At 40.9% G+C, this 24013-nt stretch overlaps 1 protein-coding gene across 3 annotated transcripts in view; it reads left to right on the top strand.

Moving 5' to 3' along the window:
• The window catches only part of LOC140741356 (inactive phospholipase C-like protein 2), a 270205-nt gene that overhangs the window by 143837 nt on the left and 102355 nt on the right, over positions 1–24013 (top strand). For all 3 annotated transcript variants that reach the window (XM_073071490.1, XM_073071492.1, XM_073071491.1), the window contains exon 2: positions 18613–21099. In XM_073071490.1, the coding sequence (XP_072927591.1) occupies positions 18613–21099 (2487 nt within the window). The remainder of the gene's footprint in view (positions 1–18612; positions 21100–24013) is intronic.

Below are 24013 nucleotides of genomic sequence, written 5' to 3'. Positions count from 1 at the left end.
TTTGCTAAAACTGACAATAAAAACATCACATTGGATATGAAATTAATGCTTGGTAGTTCACTGTTAGAAATAAGTATAATGAAACAAGTAGTGACTGTTATTTAAGTTTAGCGCAGAATGATTAGGGCAGAGTTACAACCTTCAGCCAGTTACAGTTCAGAATAAAGGAATGATTATATTTACAGTGATTTGTTCTGACAGCAGCTTCGTGGGAACAAAATTCACTTCCTGAATTTTAAGTTTAAGCAGCTACATGAGAGTGGGGAGCTCATCCAGCCACCTGGGTGAGATGAGAGATGTCAACTCAGACTGCGTGATGTTTATATACGTAATTGTGGGCTCATTCTACTCGGTGAAAGCAATGCAAATAAAATCTAGACCTGCTTTCCTGGAGTTGTTCTCAAATTAGCATTAATAAAATCACAGCTTGGCTATTAGAGCTCCAGTTTTATTTTTGTTTGCAAATATTAATAAATTTAAGTCAGTGGCTGAGATTATGAGTGTGTCAGTACTGGGAAGGAATAGAGGGGAGGTCTGTTCACTAAAGCCTGAAGCACATAGGCAGAACAGTTGGATCTAAAGCCACAACCAAAGCATTTGTTACACTATCATAATATATTACCTGTAGTTTGTGTATTTGTGTGTTGCTGAAAGCATGGACGATTAGACAGAGTCTAATTATAATTAGAACATCCTTGAGTGATGGTAGTAACTCTCAGCTAAGGAGTGGTGTTTGGTACAATATATCAAGAATTATACCATATGGTACAGTCCTTCCTTAAAGGCATCTTAAACTTATGCGCTGAGAATATTCTTTATTATTTATTTAGAGGTACAGCATGGTAACAGGCCCTCTCAGCTCAATAAGCGCACGCCAGCCAATTACACCTATGTGACCAATTAACCTACTGACCCACGCATCTGTGGAATGCGGGAGGAAACTGGAGCCCCTGGATGAAATCCATACGGCCATGAGGAGAACGTACAAACCAATTACGGATTCTGTTGGAATTGAACCTGGATTGCTGGTGTGGTAATAGTGTTATGGTAACTGCTACGCTACCATGCTGCCCTCAAAAAGAAGCTATCATCCTTTACAAGGAAGAAATGCATTCATTATCTTTCTTTTATTTAGGCAAATGATCATTTTGCTACAATTGCCAGTCAAAATATTGCTTTGCACATAAAATGGGACCCCTGGTGTTCATGTATTAACCATTTATACTCATGACAGGAGTCCCCAAGTGGAATGCCGAACATATGGTGCACATCATTGGCCATCACCATGTATGTCTTGGCTCATCCATCAGTATATCACATGCACAAAAGGTCCAAGAGTAACATCCTAAGCTTTGTGCAACTCACGCAATAAGTCTCTGATTTTCTAGTACATTTTATTTTCCTGAGTTTGAATTGTCATTTAGTGCACAAAAATGCAGTAATACCCAATCATGCTGCTGAGCAAAGTTACACAATGGGGGTGGGGTTACATACGAGGGGTGATTGATAAGTTCGTGGCCTACGGTAGAAGGAGTCAATTTTAGAAAACCTAGCACATTTATTTTTGAACATAGTCCCCTCCTACACTTACACACACAGTCCAGCAGTCGTGGAGCATACGGATCTTGGATCTCCAGAAAGTGCCCACAGCAGGGGTGATTGATAAGTTCGTGGCCTAAGGTAGAAGGAGGTGAGTTATACAGCTCTCGTTACATGCACATGCAGTTCAACTCTTTGAGTGATTATGCAGAAAGTTTGAAGTTAATAACTCATCTCCTTCTACCTTAGGCCACAAACTTATCAATCACCTTGCTGTGGACACTCTCTGGAGGTCCAAGATCCGTCTGCTCCACGACCGCTGGACTAAGTGTGTAAATGTAGGAGGGGACTATGTTGAAAAATAAATGTGCTAGGTTTTCTAAAATTGACTCCTTGTACCTTAGGCCATGAACTTATCAATCACCCCTTGTATTTTCATATGCATACACAGTAGAGTTCTCAAAAATCTTTTGATTCCTTCAAGAGTTTTAGATATTCCTACATGAAGTCTTGTCTTTAGTCTTTCCTATTGAATCCCAGACATTCTCTCTTCTCACGTCTTCTATTGGACAGAAGATACAAAAGCCTGAAAGCACATACCACTAGGCTCGAGAATAGCTTCTATCACACTGGTATCAGACTCTCGAAGGGACCTCTCGTACAATAAGATGGACTCTTGGCCACACATCCTACCTTGATATGATCTTGCACATTATTGTTTATCTGCACTGCACTCTTTTGGTAGATTTTACACTTTATTCTGCATTATTACTGTTTTACCTTGTTCTAGCTCAATGATTTGATCGATCTGGATACATGTGACAATAATAAACCAATATTTGAGGTGTTGCACTATGATTTTCTCCATCAAGTTTTACATCCTGTCTAATAATAACCTTAAGTGGTTATTAGGCAGATAGCATGAATGCTGATAGTCTTTTTACTATGTTTTGTTGAGTTATCTAGAATTAGAGGGTGTAAGTTTAAGGTGAGGAGGCAGAGATTTAGTAGGAACCTAAGGGGTAATTATTTCACATGAATTTCTACACTTAGAAGAAGGTGAGAGTGTGGATTGAGCTGCCAGAGAAAGTGGTAGAGGCAGGTACATAAACACCATTTCAAATCACAGAATAATAGAACACTACTGTACAGAAACAGGCCTTTCAGTCCATCTAGTCCATGCAAGGCTATTAATCTGCCTAATCCTATTGACCAGCACCCAGAATCTGCATGCTGAAATGGCATAAGTCATGATCTCCAGTTGTATGTCAACCAGCCATATCTGTAATTAAATAGGGTAAAGAACACCAGTACCAGCAGCAGGAACAATCAGCACCCAGACAGAAGTTTATTCACATGCCAATTTGCCTTCCGGCATGGAGTTGTCACTATCATAGCCAAGATGTCGAATGTCAATGAAGTGAATTTTGGAAGCAGAGTTAAATGTGTTGAGCCTAGTATAAAGCTTGTTTTGTGCTACTGATGTGGCACACCCCTCCCATCCACGTACTTATCCAAATTCGTCTTAACTGCTGAAATTGAACCCGCATCCACCACTTCCATTGGCTCATTCCACATTCTCACAACCCTCTGAGTGAAGAAATTCCCCTCAGGTTCCCCCTAAACATTTCATCTTTCACCTATGACCTCTAGCTCTAGTCTCACCCAACCACAGTGGAAAAAGCCTGCTTGCATTTACCCTATTAATACCCCTCATAATTTTGTAGATCTCTGTCAAATCTCCCCTTATTCTTCTATGCTCTAGGGAATAAAGTCCTAACCTATTCAACCTTTCCCTTTACCCCAGGTCCTCCAGTCCTGGCAACAACATTGTAAATTTTCGCTGTACTCTTTCAATCTTATTACATCTTTCCTACACACAATGCTCCAAATTCGGCCTCACCAATGTCTTATATAACTTCAACATAACATCCCATCTCCTGTACTCAGTACTTTGATTTATGAAGGCCAGTGTGCCAAAAACAACCCTATCTACCTGTGATACCATTTTCAAGGAATTATGGACCTGTATTCCCAGATTTCTCTGTTGTACCATACACCTCAATGCCCTACCACTCACCATGTGTATCCTACCCTGGTTTGTCCTCTCAAAGTACAACACCTCACACTTGGCTGCATTATTCTGTCTGGCTTTTTTCTAGCTGGTCCAGATCCCACTGCAAGCTTTGATCATCTTCCTCACTGTTCACTACACCACCCAGCTCCCACCTCTCCACATTTTGGTGTCATCCGCAAATCTGCCGATCCAGTTTTCCACATTATCATCTAGATTGTTGATATAGATGACAAACAACAACGGACCCAGAACCGATCCCTGTGGCACTCCACAAGTCACAAGCCTCCAGTCAGAGAGGCAACCGCTCTCTGGCTTCTCCCATGGTGCCAACGTAGAGGGATACAATTTGGGTAGCTATAGACACTGGGTGTTTCTGACTTACAGAGAAATCAGCTGAGCTCTTCTCAAGAACAAAACCCTTGCTTATCACAGGGACTGCCTGTAGGTTACTCTGTGGTCTGATGTAAAGGTTTACAGAGGCTGATGGTGCAAAAATTACCATAAAGATCTTAAGAAATACATGTAATTCCTAGTATTCTAATCAGTAGTTATTTCTCAGTCAACTTTTCTAGAAACAGTTTATCGAGTGATTTTCGCATTTCTTTCTGTGTATAACTGTGACTACAGTTTAAAGACACCTCACTGGATATAAATTGCCTTGGGACATTTTGAAATGGATGTGATCTAAGCTATAGAAACCCAAATTTTAATTTCTTGCCTCAGCATAAACATCCATCCATCAGCCAACAAAACCGTTTTCACTGAAATATTGACATTTTCTATCAAGCAGCAGCACTTCCGCATCATTATTAAAGTACAGAACTGGTGCAATGTGATGCCAACCAGACACCCTGCTAAGCACTTGAAATGCAAGGCTACAAGATGAGTGTTGAGAAATGGGATTAGTGTAGATGGATACCTGAGGGCTGGCATAGACAGGGACCAAAGAATCTGTTTACACTCTAAGATCAGCACCAACTAGAAGGGCTGAATAGCCAAAAACACAGTATGTTGTAATATTTTGTGCTTTCACATTCACCTTATTAAGTCACTTTTATCATGGTTCATTCTTTGCTACCCAGATATGATGCACAAAAAAAACCAAAAGCATAAAAATGTCAATAATGCTTTCACTCGTTAGAAAGGTTTCCAATAGCAACAGTTCAAAGAGCTTATTAAAACTGCTCATCAAGACATCACCCCTGACAGTACATTCCAGATTTCAACCATTCTCGGGGTGAAAAGGCGATTCATCAAATTGTTTTTAAATCTCTCATCTCATCTCTTCTGATCATAGATACCTCTGCTCGAGGGAAAGTTTTTCATTACCTATCCTATAATTAAACATTATAACTTTGCATACCTTAATCAGGTTACCTGTCAGCCTTGTCGACTCCAAGTCAGATATCCTGCATGCCTTCTTAACTACCTGAACTGCGGCCTTCAGAATTCTTGGACACCTACACTAAAGTTTTCTGTTTATCTTTTATAGTCATACAAGCCTCTTTCAGCCCTACTTCACAGACTGCAGATGTTGGAATTCTGACCTGTTTATCACTCTACACGTGCTGCCTGATCTTCTATTTCCACATTTTCCTTTTATGATTCTTGCTTCATCTCATGGAGTTAGCATATCAAGATTTTTATTTAGGTGAAACCCATTTTTTGTTCATAATTGTTGCTGTCTTTCCTAACGAATTTAAAGTATTAATTGAATTTTATGAAAAGGAGCACTTGCCCAGGTGATATAATTTACCTGATGTGGAATCTGAACAACAATGTATCAAGTTGCTGTAGCCATAATCAAAAACTCAACTGGTTTCCAAGGTTAATTTCTGTGAAAACCTTATCACAGTGAAAAAACCACAACCAGTTCTGTGTTTTGGAGTGTGTACCTACACTGATGTTCTATGTAAGGCATCTTGCTTTGATAAACAGAAAGATGGATAAACATTTAATTATGTGAGGAACAATTCATTTTATTGGAATCATTTATATAATTAAAATGGATGTTGGCTTATAGATAACTTCTCACATCCTAAATCATTATCAGTGAAGATAATGCTATTAATTGTAGCAGAAGTTAAATCTCCCAGCATCTGCCGCACGTGGTTTTAAATTGTTTAATGTTAAATAACGATAGGGTTAATCTGTGATTTCATGTCAGCTGGTTGCAGGGGTGTTTGCCATTACGTGGATGAGAAAGCCCACGTCATTTCCATTCACTGCTTGTGGGTGTACTGCTTTAGCTGTTTGAATGGCCATAATCGCACGTGAGGGTGAGCAGGTAGCCTACTAAGTGTACCTTACTTGTGCTTGAGAGCTTGAGGCAGCTTTTGTGACCTCTTTGCTGGGCTTGTACTTTGACTGTGATTTAATGTTCTTCTTAAGTTTCCTTACTGTCAGGACAGCAGAGCAGCCAGAAAAATACAGAAACCACTTTGACATTCCTCAGCATGCCATGTAATAACTCTTACTTTCTCTTGAGTCTCTTGTCATTATTTTTGGCCCAGACCTTATCCATTTCCTTTCTTCTACTATATTACATCATTGCTCAATATTTTTTTCTTTCATAATGAATTGAAAAAGCAGGACAAAACTGTTTTAATATGTCTGTAGCACTGAAGCCAGAAAAGACTGTATCTGGGAACTACCCTGAAACATAACACTTCTCAGAGCACTCTCCGTGTTCTAGCAAATCTATTTCATTCCCTTTTGAATATAATGTTATTAGTTCCCAGTGTGTCCTGGGCAGACTGCATTCCCAGCCTCCTTATACCCCATCATTCTGAATTTGACATTTTGTAGCAAGATTTGGCAATTGTGTTCAACATCTGGTCCACTGCTTTTAGTTCCTGCCTCCACTAACCTGGTCTGGATACAGAAGGCTGATTGAACTGACCCTCTACAACCAGTGAGGCGTAGTTAGACCAAAGGGGCAAGTAGCCTCAAGCAATTACTGTGAGGACCCGCTCTTTAACTCTGTCATGACCTTTGACAAAGGGATAGAGGGTTGAACTTCTCTTTTAAAGACAGTGAGTTATTTCAAACAATTTTTATGATGTTCAGAAATGTTTTAAAATTTAACTTGTTGTAAATAATTAAAGTAAATCAATTATATTGAAATAAACCAAAATATATAAATGTGTTAAAACTCATAGAACATCAAACACAATCGTGTGCCGAACCAATTAACCATGAAACAATTATAATTATTAAAATTACACAGCTGAAAGATAACAGTTGACCTACTAATTCTGGAAAGGGATGCTCCAGTCTGGTTAATAGGGATTCTGATCCTATGCCTGGTCTGAATGCTATAGGATAAGGGAGACAGGTTGCCCATTGTAATACTGGGAGTCCTGATGTGATGAAGCTCCGTTGTTGGGTATCACATGGACTCCAGCAATGGTGTGGTGTTACTGTATCTTGTGGACTGCAGGAGAACAAAAAGGTGGTCCATCACCATCTTCTCTTGTGTATTGAGGGATGGGCTTTAAATGCAGCACTCATCCTTGGCTGTGTTGGTTGTTAACACAAACACTGCATTTCCCTGTATATCTTGATGTACATGTGATACATAAATCTGAACATGAATATGAATCTGTGCATGGGTACTTGGATACTTTTTTCAGACTTGCATCATCTACAGTATTTTACATTTGTGCTTAATACATTTGATATTAACCACTCATCTTTGATTGACTCTGTTTCAGCTAGAATTTTGGGTAGAGAGCTCCAGGTTTTTGACTTCACAACCATAAGATCTTAAGACCATAAGATATAGGAGCAGAATTAGGCCATTTGGCCCATCGAGTCTGCTCCACCATTCAATCATGGCTAATTTATTATCCCTCTGAACCCCATTCTCCTGCTTTCTCCCTGTAATGCTTGACACCCTTACTAATCACGAACCTATGAACCTCCGTTTAAATATACCCAATTGGCCTTGACAGTCATCTGTGGCAATGAATTCCACAGATTCAACACCCTCTGGCTAAAGAAATCCCTTCACATCTCTGTTCTAAATGGACGTCCTTGTATTCTGAAGCTGTGTCCTCTAGTCCTGGACTTTCTATTGGAAACATCCTCTCCACGTCCACTCTATCTAAGCCTTTCAATATTCAATATGCTTCAATGAGATTTCCCCCTCGTTCTTTAATGACAATAGAGGAGGGAGAATAAACAGGAGGAGAACTTAAAGTTAATGTTGTAGCCTTCTAATGTTGTAATCTTCTACTCTTGCTCCTCTCTGTGATAAATGCTACAGGTTTGAGAGATGACCTTGGTGGGTCAGCACAGTGCATTTTGTAGATGGTGGGCTTGTGCTTTAGCAGTGCAGGACATGGATGATACATATTAGGTTGCTTTGCCTCGTGTCAAAGATGAACTTCATTACACTGAAGCCCATGAAAATCAAAAAATTGCAGATATTGGAAAACTGAACGAAGTGTGCCGCCTCACCTGCTGAGTGTTTCCGACATTTGAGGTACAAAGCCTACATTATACTAGTATTAAGACTGCCCAAAGACCTACAAATGAATATAGTGTTACAAAATGGATTAATGTATCTCGCTGTGAGCATGAGTGCCGTACAGCAGCAATACCAACAAAACAAAATCAGAAACTCTTGGAGTCGGTCTTCAGGAAGGATAACACCGAAAATGCTGGAGGAACTCAGCAGGTCAGGCGGCATCTATTGAAGGAAATAGAAAGTCAGGTTGAAACATTTTAAAGATAGATGGGAGGTAGCCAATATAAGGAAGTGGAAGGAAGAGGTAAAACCCTGTTCCACCCTTTCCTTCCACCTTTTCATCCTGTCTGCCTCCCCTTCATCCGGATAGAAAGTCTCAGCCTGAAACAATGACTCTCCATTGCCCTTCGTAGATGCTGCCTGACTCACCTCGTTCCTCTACTGTTTTGTGTGCTGATTTCCTGCATCTGCAGCTGCTTGTGTCTTCAGGACAGATAAACCTGCTTGAGAAAGAGAGAGAAAAAAAATAATCCTGTGGGTCGACAGCCTCTCATCAAGGCTCCTTCTCGTATTCAGAGTGTTACTTGAAGTTCAGATCTACAGCATCTGAAGCAGTTTTCTTTTGCCTGTCCAGTGAGTTATTGGAAATACTAATCTTTGTTTCCGAGTAGATGAAAACGGGGGGAATTATATGGCACGGATAAATGGATAATGTGTAGGATGGCCAGTGGAAAGATCATATTTAGTTGATACGTAAGAGGTGATGTGATAACAGAATTGAAAGATGTTTTTCTTCCCCCCCCAAATGGCTTGATAATAACCAGTCATGGTTTCCAGCCTTATCTCATCGCTCCCGTCATGGTCTCACAAGGACTAAAATCCCTGTGAATTGCTCACAGTAATTCAATTGTCCTGCGCAGAATAATTTAATCAATTACAAAGAGGGAATTCTTACTTGAGAAATGAGCTCCAAGGCATAAATTAGAGAAGCATGAATTCAGCACTTATTCAGCACAGAGGGGGAGGGAAGGGCTTCCTTTCCCGTCTGCCAGGATCTCACAGATTGCCCATAGAACAGTTCTTTTTGCCCATTTTATACTTGCATTGTGCTGTTGCATTGCTGGCAAATCTGCAGCCGACTCATAGCAACGTGCCCAGCGTAAACCAGGCTTGCTGGGGATGGGGGAGGGCAGTGGTGGCTAGAGACTCATTTACAGTACTGTGCAAAAAAAGTCTTAGGCATATAAATATAGCTTGGGTGCCCAAGACGCTTGTGCCATACTGTATTTGTCAACGTGGAGTGGAGAGTGAGCTTATAAATCTTTCAGGAGCAAAGGATGTTGGGAATGGTGAGGGTGGAGCGCTGCGTGAGGGGTGTGGGACAGATGGCAGAGAAGTGCTAGGGAGGGTGCAGACACACCCAGCCCTGAGACACCAGGCAAGGTCATTTGATTCCAAACAATTGGTTTATTGATCATCTCGGAATGTCTGTCTGGTGCTTCCCACTCCCTCCCCTCTTCCTGCCTCCTTCCCACTCTCAGTCCACAATAGAGACCCATATCAGAATCAGGTTTATCATCAGTCACATATGTCATGATTTTTTTGTGGCAGCAATACAGTGCAATACATAAAATGACTACAGTTCAGTGTAAAAGTCTTAGGCTCTAGCTATACATATGTGCCTAAGACTTTTGCACAGTACCGTACTTCAAATGGTTTTCAGAATAACCATTTCCAGTACTTGATCTTGGCTGTCTCTAATTTTGAACCTTCAGGTCAACATAAGCAGACTTGTCATCATGCATTTTGATCTTCTATTCCTCACTCTGGCCTCTTACCTCTTCTCACCTGCCTATCACCTCCCCCTGGTGCCCCTCCTCCTTCCCTTTCTCCTGTGGTCCACTCTCCTATCAGATCCTGGCTTCACCTGTCACCCCCCCCCCCACCCCCACCTTTTATTCTGGTGTCTTTCCCTCTTCCTTTCCAGCCCTGAGGAAGAGTCTCGGCTTGAAAAGTCGACTGTTTATTCACTTTCAAAGATCTGCCTGACTTGCTGAGTTCCTCCAGCATTTTGTGTGTCACGCGTTCTCATCAGGTGACACTGTGATTTTAGAAATATGGCTTTCACTGGTGCTATTTTATTTTTGTAATCTGCTCTTTTAAAAGTCAATCCTGCTCCTCCACCACTACATCTACAGTACATCAGCCACTCCTCTCCAAAGCCCCTCAGCACCCATTACCCCACACGTACCACCACTTTACAATTACACTCCACACCTCGTACCTACACTGACAGTCACTGTCCTACTGTGTTTTCATATGCTCTGCTGCTAGCTAGAAGAGTTTCTCTTGCTGCGAGTCACTTTATCACTTTATCATTTCCTGTCAGAGTCACCTTATGTACAGATATAGATACTCCTGCACCCAGCATCACTTTATCTACACACAATCAGTCTAAGCTAGTCTTATTTATATAAGTCCACACTCAACAGTTAATTAAACATTGTGTTTTATAGGATTGCTTTTATATTTATGTTTATTGTGTATTTATGCATATTGTGTTTTTATATGCTGCATCAGATCTGGAGTAACAATCATTTCATTCTTGACACTTGTATACTGAAGAATGACAATAAGCACTCTTGAATCTTGAATTAACTTCATATTTTTCTGCTGAACCTGTTCTATGAGTTTCATACATTTTATCACAAACATTTATTTGTAAGTGTGCCTTAGTGTAGTGTTGATTTTACAGACAGGTTTTTAGCAGGGAAGATGCCAATGTTAACAAGCCAGCCATACCTGGTGACATCAGTGTTGGTGTGATTTTAGTCCAATGCCTTAGCAACAGTGATGTAACTAGACTTCTTATTTAATAGGATCCTGTCAAATTTACAAGTCTGTGTTAGCTGTCTGTTCAAAAGGTTGTGTAACAATCACAGTAGTGCTATCATATGGTAGTATAGCGGTTAATGCAATTGCTTTGCAGCGTAAGTGATCACTGATAGGGGTTCAATTCCCACTGCTGTCTCTAAGGATTTTGTATATTCTCCCCTTGACCATGTGGGTTTCTTTTGTGTGCTCAGATTTGCTCCGACATTCCAAAGGTGTACAGGCTAGGGTTATTAAGTTGTTGCCATCGGAAGCACGGTGACATTTGCAGGCTGGCCATAGCACCATGCTAGGACTATGTTGGTCATTTCCGCAAAATTACTCATTTCACTACCTTTCAATGTTTTGATGCACATATGACAAATAAAGTTTATCTAGAGCCAAATGGCCTAAACCTGCTCCCATTCCACGCCTCTGTGTCTCATGAGGTAGGTAACTAACTTGGTTATTCTTATTTGCACACTTGAGCTGCACTCTGTCACAATGACATTTGTCAATGCAAGTGTGCTGAAGCAACTGAGATTAATTTGAAGGCATTTCCCTTCCCTGTGATTCCTGTCACCAAAAGTAACAGGGTGGCAACATTCATATATGGCTCAAATTGTCTTTGCCAGCTTTAGCTGATGGTGAAATGTACTAGTTAAATAAACTCCTTAATCCATAATCCATGTTTTGGTGAATAATTCCTTCTTTAGCTTCTTAAGATTTTTTTTGGGAATTACAATATCTAATAGAAATGGACAGACTCTTTAGTTATGGCATAAGGCAAATTATTTCCTCAAGATGTCATTATCTAACTTAAACACATTCCAACTTTCAGCCTTTTGTAAACTAAATGGTTTCCTGAAAAAGATTTTTAGCATGAGCTGTTGCATACATAGAAGTTCTAAACAGCAGAGACACACTATTAGGTTGGAAGGACCATTTTATAGAGATCTGTTTTTAGTTTATAATTGGTTCTGGTTTGAGTGAATCAACCTGGGTTGTCGTATTGTATGAACCACTTGTGAGTGTATAAGCAATGATATACAATTATACAGGACAATTAACATCGTAAAATGCTTTATGTTGGGCGTATGGCATGCATTGCAGTTTAGAATTCTATACTGGGGGCTCATTTGCGAGTAAAGATTGGTGGATTTTCAGATTTTCGAAATGATTACTTTGGAGAAGTGTGAGGTATTGCTTTTTTGGAAGACAAATGAGAGCAGGACTTTCAGAGTGAACAGTAGGACCCTGGCAAGGGTTGTAGAACAGATCAACCCAGAAGTACAAGTACAGGGTTTCCTGAAAGGGACATCAGAAGTAGACAGGTTGACAAAGAAGGTTTTTAGCATGCTGGCCTTCACCAGTCAGGGCATTTAGTATAGAAATTGAGATGATAGGTTGCAATTGTATAAGACATTGATGAGGCCACTTTTAGGATATTGTGCAACACACACAAAATGCTTGAGGAACTCAGCAGGTATGGAAAAGAGTGAACAGTCGATGTTTCGGGCCGAGAACCAGGCCTAATGAAGCATTTTGTGTGTGTTCCTTGGATTTCCAGCATCTGCAGATTTTCTCATGTTTAGAATATTGTACTCTGTATTGGTCACCCTGCTATAGGAAAGCTGGAAAGAGTGCAGAGGAGATTGCCAGGATTCAAGGGTCTGCGTTATGGAGGGAGGTTGAGAAAATTGAGACTTATTCATTGGAGCATATGAGAATGATGTCTGGTCTTATAGAGGTGTCTAGAATCATGAGAGGCATGAATGTGCACTAACTATTTCCCAGGGTTGAGGAATCAACAACTAAAGGACATAGGTTTAAGGTGAGGGGGAGAGATTTAATAGGGAATGGGGCATGTATGGTGACCAGAAATAGATTTCAAATGTAGCAGCTCTGAGAGCTGAAATTCAGAGGCTGACAGTATCCAACAAGGTTTTTGGTAATGGTATTGATATTGGATTATTACTGGACCATGTACCAAGATACAGTTTGTCTTACATACTGTTTATACAGATCAAATCAATACAATTGATCTAGAATGAGGTAAAACAATAACAATGCAGAATAAAGTGTAAAATCTACCAAAAGAGTGCAGTGCAGGTAAACAATAAAATGCAAGACCATAATAGGTAGATTGTGAGGTCAAGAGTCCATCTTACTGTACAAGAGATCCATTCAAAAGCCTGTTAACAGTGGGACAGAAGCTAACCTTGAACCTGGTGCTATGTGCTTTCAGGCTTTTGTATCTTCTGTCCAGTAGGAGAGGTGGGAAGAGAGAATGTCTGGGGTGGGTGTGGTCTTTGATTATCTGGCTGTTTTACTGAGTCAGCAAGAAATGAGAGTTAATGAGATAGGTAGGAATTTAGCGGCACTGGCTTTGCAGGGTGTTTCCCCTTGCTTTGTAACCTCCACCTTTTTGATGACATCAAGCCAATTAAGTTGGGGAAATGTTGGCTATTGATATCCCTACCAGTGTGGCTTCTGGCATGTCACACACCTGCAAGAAGCAGGTATATTAATTTGTCCTGAAGTAGGCCTCAGTGTGATTTCAAATGTCTACAGCAACTATTTTGGATTTGCTTAAATGGCAAATCTGTTATTAGAATTTCCAAAAGATGTCTGTAAATTCCTTGCAGCAATGATTGTCCCAGTGCTACTCCTCCCTTCTTCTTTTAGTTGAGACAAGCACCGCAGCGTTAGTGAAGCGCTACAGGAAACGGGCAGTGAGTTTGATCATGATTCTAAGGATCAGAACAGAGTCAGGGACACACAGTGGACACCCTGAAACAGGCGGAGAGTCTGCTAAATTCCACAGGTACCTTCAGTCCAATTCTATGCATGCTAAGCTTCAAAAAATGTGACTTGAGTTACTTGTGAATTGAATTGTTTTTGGAATGTGTGGTTTTTAAGTGCCAAGAATGACTCTTCTGAGCTTTTTCCTTGACAATCTAAGGGCATGTAGGAATCCTCCCTTACAGAGATACTGAGCTGTGTTTACTGATACTGTTTGATGACAGGTTTGTTTAATGTGAGAACAAGGCTGAATCTTGATATTCCCTGTATGTTCAAGTACTTTGTGATACCTGCATTAGTATTAACTATTTCAGCAGGAGATTGGAAGAGGTCTGCAGTAATCTAGAGTGTGTACCTAGCAGGAAGCATGTTTCCTTATAAAGACCAGTACAGTAGGGCAATCGTATATGTTCTGTGTTTTCTCTAGTCTTCTGGGTCTTCACTGGTCTATAGAAAAAAGAAGCATTTCTTATCAATATCTCTGTTGAGTTGGATGCCTGGAAATTATACAATAAGTTCTTCCAGCAGTTAATATGAATAAGTTGCAGGGAATAGAAAGGAAGAGAAAAAGGGAACTTGCAGTTACATAACGCTATTTTCACTGTACATCCAACAATGTCTAATAGGACAATGAGGAACTCTATAAGTGCATGGAATGATTGATGAGAATTAGCCACTGTTTTGGGAGAGTCTCCTGGTATTTTTTAATAGTGTCATTAGATGTTCTACTCGAACTGGGAGGACCAATGTGCCTTGAGTAAAATAGCTTAGATGAAACAGCAGCCCCAGCAATGGCTCATGTTCAAGGCCAAGCCGAGTGTTGATCGCTCTGTGCAGTGAAGTTTCCTTCTATTCTAAATGCAGTCAGTTTGAACCCACATCCCCTGTTCTACATTGATAGTTCATTTTGAAGTAATCTTCTGAATCCACCTTTTCCTTTTCATTTTCTACTTCAAAAAGCTTGATGATATCACTGTCTAGCTCCTTCCTTTCAGAGCACAGACAGGCTAAGCCAGTCTGTCTAAATGATTCAGTGCCCCTATCACTTAGGACTCTCCTCTGAATTGTCACCAGTGCCTAATTTCTTCCTTCGTGTCTGGAACTGGACACAGTGCTCAAGATGGGAACTTTTTAGTATGATCATATCTTCCTGTAGTTTGTACTCCATTGTTCTAAATATGGCTGACCATTACACTTCTTTTGCACACTGTTATTCCCTGTTTACTGAATATGCTGATCATAGAGGGACACGTCTAACCAATTGTAGGATGTGTACTTATCAATAATATTTCTATATCATGCCAGTGAAGCAGAACTCCTTGGCCATTGAAGCATGTGGTAAATAAGGAATTATTTTGTGAAGTAACTCTGAGAGTAAGAAAATTATTTTTTTTTAAGTTTAGGAATAAATCAGATGTCTTTGTAATACCGTGATTTAGATTATGTAAGCATTTTTCTCAATGGTAAAGAACCACAGAATTTTAACTGCCAGTAAATTAAACCATATTTGAAGCTACAGAAGGGACCAGAAATATCTATTGGGTTGACAACTAAAAAAGGGGCTTGCTAATTCTATGATGTTCTAACAATTCACTTCATGAATAATATTACGATTTGGTTCAGATAGGCAGAGTGTTAGCTAAAAGGCTTAACAATAAAATTCCATCTCAGAGCCAAAAGGGGCTGATGATCAGAAACATGTGTAGTTAATGAATTCCCACTGGTTGTGGTGAATGACTAGTTTAACACGTCAATGGATGAAATTCCTGATTTCTGTACAATGTTACAGTTGGTAAGCTGCTTCATAGTTTCATACTAGCCCCTTCTGTTAAATAAAGTGGACACTTATAGTGAGCGTGGTCATTTGATTTTCTTCAGTAAATCACAATTTAATGGAACATACTTCAATCTGCAGGTCTATTCTGCAACTCAAACCTGGCTGTCACTTTACCAACCGATTTTATCTGAAGTGTGATGAACATGATTGTTTTAAAATTGAACCAAGAAACGTTTGAGGGAAAAAAATAAAATGTAATCTTGTCATCTTTTAAGTGCTATTGAGTTGCGGGCCTCACCTTTCACCTCAAACTGTGAAACAAAGGTTATCGTTGGCAGCATCTGGATACAAATAGCTCTATTGGGAGGAACAGCTTTGGTACTTTGAAATACCTGCACGTCACAAGCTTAGAACCAGGAAATCATTGCAAGTTGACCAGTGATCTGTTGCTGAAGATAGCAGACCTAGGAGGATCACAGGAAGCCAACTGGTAACAATAGAAGACAAAAATAGGCACATACATGGAGACAACACAGTTGTGCTATTCAAGAGATATTCAATTGAATTTTTACGCTCAATAGTTTCATATTTCTGCAACTAAAATAATACATTTTCTATTGTTTACCACAATGCTGTTGTGAGTTCTTATTTCTGTTCCAAGGCCTACGCAACTGCATTTCTGTGGACCATGACAGCACAATAATTGGCAATGCAGGACTGTGGCTGTAAACCCTCAGAAGATCCCAATGTCATGACTCGTCTCCGTTTACTTGCTTTGAACAGCAGGAATCCCTTTTAGCTGCATTACCAGGCTAAACTTTCCTATTGCTTTCAGTTAGCTTGAGGTTTTTTTGGTATGTAACAATGTTAATTTTATTTAACTATTGAAAATTCTGTGTTACCTTCATCAGTTATATGTCTTTTATTTCATTTTATTTGGAGGTACAGCACAGTAACGGGCCCTTCTGGCCCAACGAGCCCACACCGCCCAATTACACCCATGTGACCAATTAACCCACTAACCTGTATGTCTCCGGAATGTGGGGAAACCGGAGCACCCGGAGGAAACCCAGGTGCAGTCACGAGGAGAACGTACAAACTGCTTACAGACAGCAGCGGGAAATGTACCCCGATCACTGTCGCCATACAGCGTTACACTAACCGCTATACTACCGTGCCGTCTATATTGAGATGGCTACACAACATACTTAGATTAACAGTCTAAAATAACCCAAGGCCCGATGGACTGGAGCAGAAATACTTTACGGCTAAATACCTGGTACTGGTTGAATGTTATACTCCACCTGCTAGTTTGCCTCATTTGAAGTGAACATGCAGTCGTAGAAACAGTTCCAATGACTCTGACAGCTTTGGCTATAAAGCTATGACCACTTCCACCAGAAAGGACCAGGAGAGCAGGTGGATTGCCTGAAGGCTTCTCAGTAAATCACACTATCCTGGCACCATTCCTTCATCATTGTGAGTTTTAAGTCCTGGAATAACCCTCCCCCAATATCACCTCAGAGGACTGCAAAAGTTCATGAAGGTGGCTCACCACCGCCTTCTCAGTGACTGTGACTTCTGGCCGTTTCATCAATGTCCAGTCCCATAAATAACTGAAATAAAAATGCAAGCACAACCCTCCTGACTGAGGTCACATTCCTCTTTGTGTGTCTCTGTTTTCTGCCATGAGATTGTCACTTCCACCCCCACCACCCACTCTTCTCATTACTACCATTGGAGAGCCTGAAAACACACACTCAACCTTTTAGGAACAGCTTCTTCCCCTCCAACGTCAGATTTCTGAACGGACAATGAACTCATGAACTCTACCTCACTATATTTGCTCACTTTTTGCAGTACATTTAATTTTTATATATATTTCGTATTGTAATTTCTGGTATATTTTACGTATTACACTGTATTGCTGCTGCAAAACAAGAAATTTCAGTGACAATAAACCCAATTCTGATTGTGGTTCACTTTTTCTTACATTACAATATGGATTTTATTCCCAAAGTAATTACAACGACCATGAAGCATTTTAGGATGCTCTGACACTGTAAAAAAAAGCAATAAAAGATGCAAATTGTTCTTCTTTTAAAATACAATAAAAAATAAATTGTTCAATTGTCTGCTTTTAGGAGATAAGTTATAACATTAAAACTAATATCAGGTTATCATTATTGCAGCAAGCTCCAATTTCAGTCATAAGTATTAAGAGCTTATCACAGAGTTAGTGTAGGTGTATTAGTAGTTTGTTTGTCACCTCCCAGAGATTGCTCTCTGCTTTTCATTCAAACCAGATCAAGAGATATTGATAATTTACAAGAATTTATCTTTTTACCATCTGTTCTTCAGCAGGCTTCTCCGAGATCATAGGCTTACAGAAATAGTTGGAGATCTGCAGAAGGGTAAATTTGACTGAAAATGGGCTTGGGATAGGACACTGAATGAATTTCTCCTAATCTTCTTATCTAAGTGACATTTTGAGAGTGTTTTTTCCTCATTTTCTGCTGAAAGCAATTTAAAGCCCACACAGTTGATGTATGTTTTGCAACCGCAGAAGATATTTCAGGTCATTGAAAAACTCACATTTGTTTCTTTGGCTGACTGGCACACATGTAATTTTGCAGATGTAGTTTGAGTGAGTAATGGATTGGGACAGACCACACTGGGCTTCACTGACACCTATTAGAACCTATTTTCTGTAAAATAATTATTATAAATGGCTTTCAGTTTTCTGTGGGAAATCTGCTTTGGGTTAGATATGTAAGTCATGAGGATGACAAATGGTACTTGAGAAAGTGTAGCTAGAAAGTCATTATATTTCAAAATGAGCCAGACATATATTTATTACAAAAGCCACGGTATGTAAATCCATCTTCCCCTTCAAAGGGGGTAGCTAGATGTGGCTAACAAATGGTGATACTGATGGACATAACCTTCAAGTGATTTTATTTAACTTATAATATATATTTGCCACATTCAGTGCAGCCATCTTATTGGATACTGCTGTCAACCAAATGTGAATGAATGTTTTACATAATTCTGTTTTGTTCGTTTCAGGATGGGTCACGGCAAAGGCGGGACAGGAAAAAGACGGTCTCTTTCAGCAGTATGCCCAACGATCGCAAAATCAACAGCACTGCAGCCTGCATCTCCTTCATGCTGGAGGGATGTGAGATGAAAAAGATTCGCTCAAACTCCAGAGTGTACAACCGTTACTTCATTCTCGATTCTGATATGAGATCGCTGAGATGGGAGCCATCCAAAAAGGACTCCGACAAAGCAAAAATTGAAATAAAATCCATCAAGGAAGTGAGATTGGGAAAGAAGACCCCTGTGCTTCGCAGTAATGGGATTTCAGAGCAATTTTCAGATGAATGTGCTTTCTCGATTATTTATGGGGAGAACTATGAATCTTTGGATTTGGTTGCTAGTTCTGCGGATATTGTGAACACTTGGGTTATGGGACTGAGGTACCTGGTATCATATGGAAAACATACGCTTCACGTGACAGAGTCAAACCAAAACAGCCTGAGGTCTTCCTGGCTGAAGTCAGTGTTTCACGCAGAAGATGATGGTACTCAATGTCTCATTCCACTGACTAGGGCAGTCCAACTCATTAAAGGTTTGAGTCCTGGGATAAAGACAACAAAAATTGAGCTGAAATTTAAAGAACTGCAGAAGGCAAAGGACAAACTCGGAACCGAAGTTACCTTGGAGACCTTCATCGAGGCTTACTGTGAACTCTGCACCCGGCCAGAGATATATTTTCTGCTTGTACAGTTCTCCAGTAATAAAGAATGGCTTGACTCCAAGGACCTTATGTTGTTCCTGGATGTAGAGCAAGGAATGGAGGGCTTGACGGAAGAGATGTGTTTGGAAATCATTCGCAAATATGAACCATCGCAAGAAGGTCAGGAGAAAGGTTTCCTGTCCATAGACGGTTTTACAAATTACCTTTTATCACTTGAGTGCCACCTCTTTGATCTACAACATGAAAACGTGTGTCAAGATATGACTCAGCCTTTGTCTCATTACTACATTAATTCTTCCCACAATGCTTGTCTGCTGGAAGACCATTTCTGGGGTTCCTCAGACGTTAATGGGTATATACGAGCTTTGAAAATGGGCTGCCGTAGCATTGAACTTGTGGTTTGTGATGGCCCAGATAATGAACCTCTGACTTATGCCGGCAACTTGGTGACAGCACAAATACCCTTTCGGACAGTTATTGATGTGATAAATAAGTATGCTTTTGTAGCTTCACAGCACCCACTGATTCTCTGTTTGGTGACACGGTGCTCAGTCCAACAGCAGAAAGTGATGGCTCAACATATCAAGAAGATTCTGGGGGACAAATTACACGTGGATCCTCCAGATCCAGAGAGCAATTACCTCCCATCACCAGAACAACTCAAGGGAAAGATTCTCCTTCAAGGAAAGAAGTTGCCTGGGAATTACTCTGATTCTGAAGGAGATGTTAGTGATGAAGACGAAGGGATTGAAATGTGCCAAAGCATGGCTGAAGACAGTGTGGATCAATTGACTGCACCCTCGGAAAGAAAGCTGAGGCTTTCGAAAGAGCTCTCCGACCTGGTGAGCTTCTGTAAGTCAGTGCAGTTTAGGGACTTTGAGGTTTCCAGGAGAAATCAGAAATACTGGGAAATTTGCTCATTCAGTGAGGTGGTGGCAAGCAGAATTGCCAATGAATATCCAGAGGACTTTGTGATTTACAATAAAAAGTTCTTGTCTAGGGTATACCCCAGCCCCATGAGAATCGATGCCAGTAATATGAATCCCCAGGACTTTTGGAAATGTGGTTGCCAGATGGTGGCTATGAACTATCAGACTCCTGGGCTAATGATGGACCTCAACATTGGCTGGTTTCGACAGAATGGAAACTGTGGGTATGTACTCCGTCCTGCCATCATGAGGGAAGAGGTATCCTACTTCAGTGCCAATGCAAAGGATTCTTTGCCAGGAGTGTCAGCCCAGCTTCTTCATATTAAAATCATCAGTGGGCAAAACCTGCCCAAGCCTAAAGGCTCTGCAGCCAAGGGGGATGTTGTAGAACCATATGTGTATGTGGAGATCCACGGGATTCCAGCTGATTGTTCAGAGCAAAGGACTAAGACAGTGACTCAGCATGATGACAATCCTATCTTTGATGAGAGCTTTGAGTTTCAAATTAATTTGCCTGAGCTTGCACTCTTACGCTTTGTAGTTCTAGATGATGACTACATCGGGGACGAGTTCATTGCGCAGTACACCATACCCTTTGAATGTCTGCAGGCAGGATACAGACACGTGCCTCTTCAGTCCTTGACAGGAGAGTTCCTTCCACACTCGAGCTTGTTTATACATGTGGCCGTTAGCAATCGACGAGGTGGTGGGAAGTCCCAGAAAAGGGGGCTTTCTGTTCGCAAGGGAAAAAAGGCCAGAGAATATACTTCCACCAAAACTGTAGGGATCAAAGTTATCGACGAGGTCTTTAGAGCAGCTACTCAGCCCTTACGCGAAGCAATGGACTTCCGAGAAAACGTACAGGTATGGTTTGTATTAGAATCAGTGTTATTTGGCACTCCTCTTCCATTTTCCTCCAGATTTCTTTCACTTGTCCCACCCCTCTCATCAGCAAAATACAATTGCAAATTAGAAATGCCATTCAGCCCAATTTAGGTATCCCATTAAGAACATGGGACCCATCTACAGGAACCATATGGCGGAGAATTCAAATGGCTCTTTAATGTCTGCAGGATTTCTGTTTCCAGTGCCCTCTTCTTTTATCCACTTTAACTCCTAACCATTATTTGCATGAGGAATTTCATGCTTACAGCTTTATTAATGTTAAAACAGGAGACACAAGAGGCTGCAAATGTTGGCACCTGAAGCTAAAGTTTAAGAGCTGGAAGAATGCCATGAGTCAGGTACCATCTGTGGAGGCAAAGAGATGAATCAGAATCAGGTTTATAGTCACTGACGTAAGTCACGAAATTTATTGTTTTGTGACAGCAGTACAGTGCAAGCCTAACAAATTTCTGTAAGTTAAATATAAATAGATAGTGCAAGTGAGGAATAGCAAGCTGGTGTTCATGGGCTCACAGACCGTTCAGAAATCTGATGGCAGAGGGAAGAAGCTGTTTCTAAAATCTTGAGTGTGGGTCTTCAGTCTCCTGTACCTCCTCCCTGAGGTGGTAATGAGAAGAGGACATGTCACAGATGGTTAATTTTTTGGATCAAGACACTTGGGCAGAATCTCAAACTGAAACATTGACCATCCCTTTGCCTCCACAGATGCTGCTTGAACCTCTGAGTTCTTCTAGCACTTTATATTTTTAGTAACATTAAACCAACATCTCCTTATTTATTCTCATAACTGAGGTAACTTTGCAGAGGAACCCTTCCCGTACTTTTCTTCATCTTACATGCATTATTGTGAGCATCCCTCATGCAATCCCATTCAATGGTAATACCTGAAACGTTTCGGGTTTTCGGACTTGCTACCTCACTCTCTTGTATCTCATTCAGACTTGTCTCAATTGATAGCCCTGGGGCTGAAGATTCAAGATTTATATGAGAAGTATGTAGGTTGACATTATACTGCTGAGCAAAGCACTCTGTTGCCAGAGGTACTATGTTTTACATGAGACTTCAATCGAGCACCTACTTTCCTAGGAAGCTTCACCTACTCTCCCAGGTGGCTACATATTGTAATGTAGAGCAGGGACATGATCCTGGTCAATATTTATTCCCTCACACTGTCCATTATCATCACTTTGCTGTTCCAGGGAGCTTTCTGTGCATAAAAATCATAAAACTGCATTTTCTCTCTTGTCAACTTCAATAACTTGTTAGGTGCTTTGGGGATGTGAGAGGAGCTATAGAAATGCAAGCCTTCCCTCGAGGCTGGAGGGGCAGCACTACAGCATAGTGTTTAGCATAATGCTATTATAGCGCCAGCGACCACGATCTGTAAGGAGTTTGTACGTTCTCCCCGTGACCACTCGGGTTTCCTCTGGGTGCTTCCGTTTCCTCCCACATTCCAAAGGCATATGGGTTAGTAGGTTAATTGGTCATGAATGTAGTTGGATAGAAACATAGAAAACCTACAACACAATACAGGCCCTTCGGCCCACAATACTGTGCCGAACATGTCCTTACCTTTAGAAATTACCTAGGGTTAACCATAGCCCTCTATTTTTCTAAGCTCCATGTACCTGTCCAGGAGTCTCTTAAAAGACCCTATCGTATCCGCCTCCACCACCACCGCTGGCAGCCCATTCCACACACTCACCACTCTCTGCATAAAAAACTTACCCCTGACGTCTCCTCTGTACCTACGTCCAAGCACCTTAAAACTGTGTACTCTTGTGCTAGCCATTTCAGCCCTGGACAAAAGCCTCTGACTATCCACACGATCAATGCCTCTCATCGATGGTGCGGATTTCCTGGGCCAGAAAGGCCTGTTCATTCGCTATTCTTCTAAATGAATAAAAAATAAATATGTGAACTTGCCAAGCTGTTTGTCTGAGGGGGATAGTTGTAACTTGGATACAGAGTTTCCTGTTTCTGTCACTAGATATTATTCAGCAGCAGGGAACCCTTGGATAATAATTACTTGCAGGATTCTTGGCTGATTTTCTCCCTTCCAAAGTCAGCCCCACCCGTGGCTCACTGGGACATGTCTTACTTCCTTAGCTATTGGCCAACTGAGCAGATTTATTTTCTCATTGCAACACTTTAAAGCCTCTCTGGCCTCAGCCTGCTCATTATAAGGGGGTTATCAAGTGCAGTAATGTCCATTATACTGCCATCTGATGACTCCGAAATCCCAAAGCACCAGAGACTGCAGATACTGGAATCTAGTGCAACAAACAATCCACTGGAGGAACACAGCAGGTGAAGCAGTATCTGTGGAGGGGTCGGGGTGGAGTGGGGGGGGGGGGGAATGAAAGGGTTATCATATGAGGAACGTTTGATGGCTCTGGGCCTGTACTTGCTGGAATTTAGAAAGATGAGGGGGGATCTCATTGAAGCCTTTCGAATGTTGAAAGGCCTAGACAGAGTAGATGTGGAAAGGATGTTTCCCATGGTGGGAGAGTCTAGGACAAGAGGGCATAGCCTCAGGATAGAGGAGTGCCCTTTCAAAACAGAGATGCAAGAAATTTCTTTAGCCAGTACGTGGTGAATTTGTGGAATTTGTTGCCACATGCAACTGTGGAGGCCATGTCATTGGGTATATTTAAGGCAGAGATTGATAGGTTCTTGATTGGACATGGCATCAAAGGTTACAGGAGAAGGCCGGGAACTGGAGTTGAGGAGGAGATTAAAAAAAAGGATCAGCCATGATTGAATGGCGGAGCAGACTCGATGGGCCAGATAGCCTAATTCTACTTCTATGTCTTATGGTCTAAATTGTCGATATTTCTGGTCTAAACCAGGCATCAAGATGGATATCGCA

Source organism: Hemitrygon akajei, chromosome 18, assembly GCF_048418815.1.
Source record: "Hemitrygon akajei chromosome 18, sHemAka1.3, whole genome shotgun sequence".
NCBI classification, from domain to species: Eukaryota; Metazoa; Chordata; class Chondrichthyes; order Myliobatiformes; family Dasyatidae; genus Hemitrygon; species Hemitrygon akajei.
This window is presented reverse-complemented; position numbering and strand designations above follow the sequence as displayed.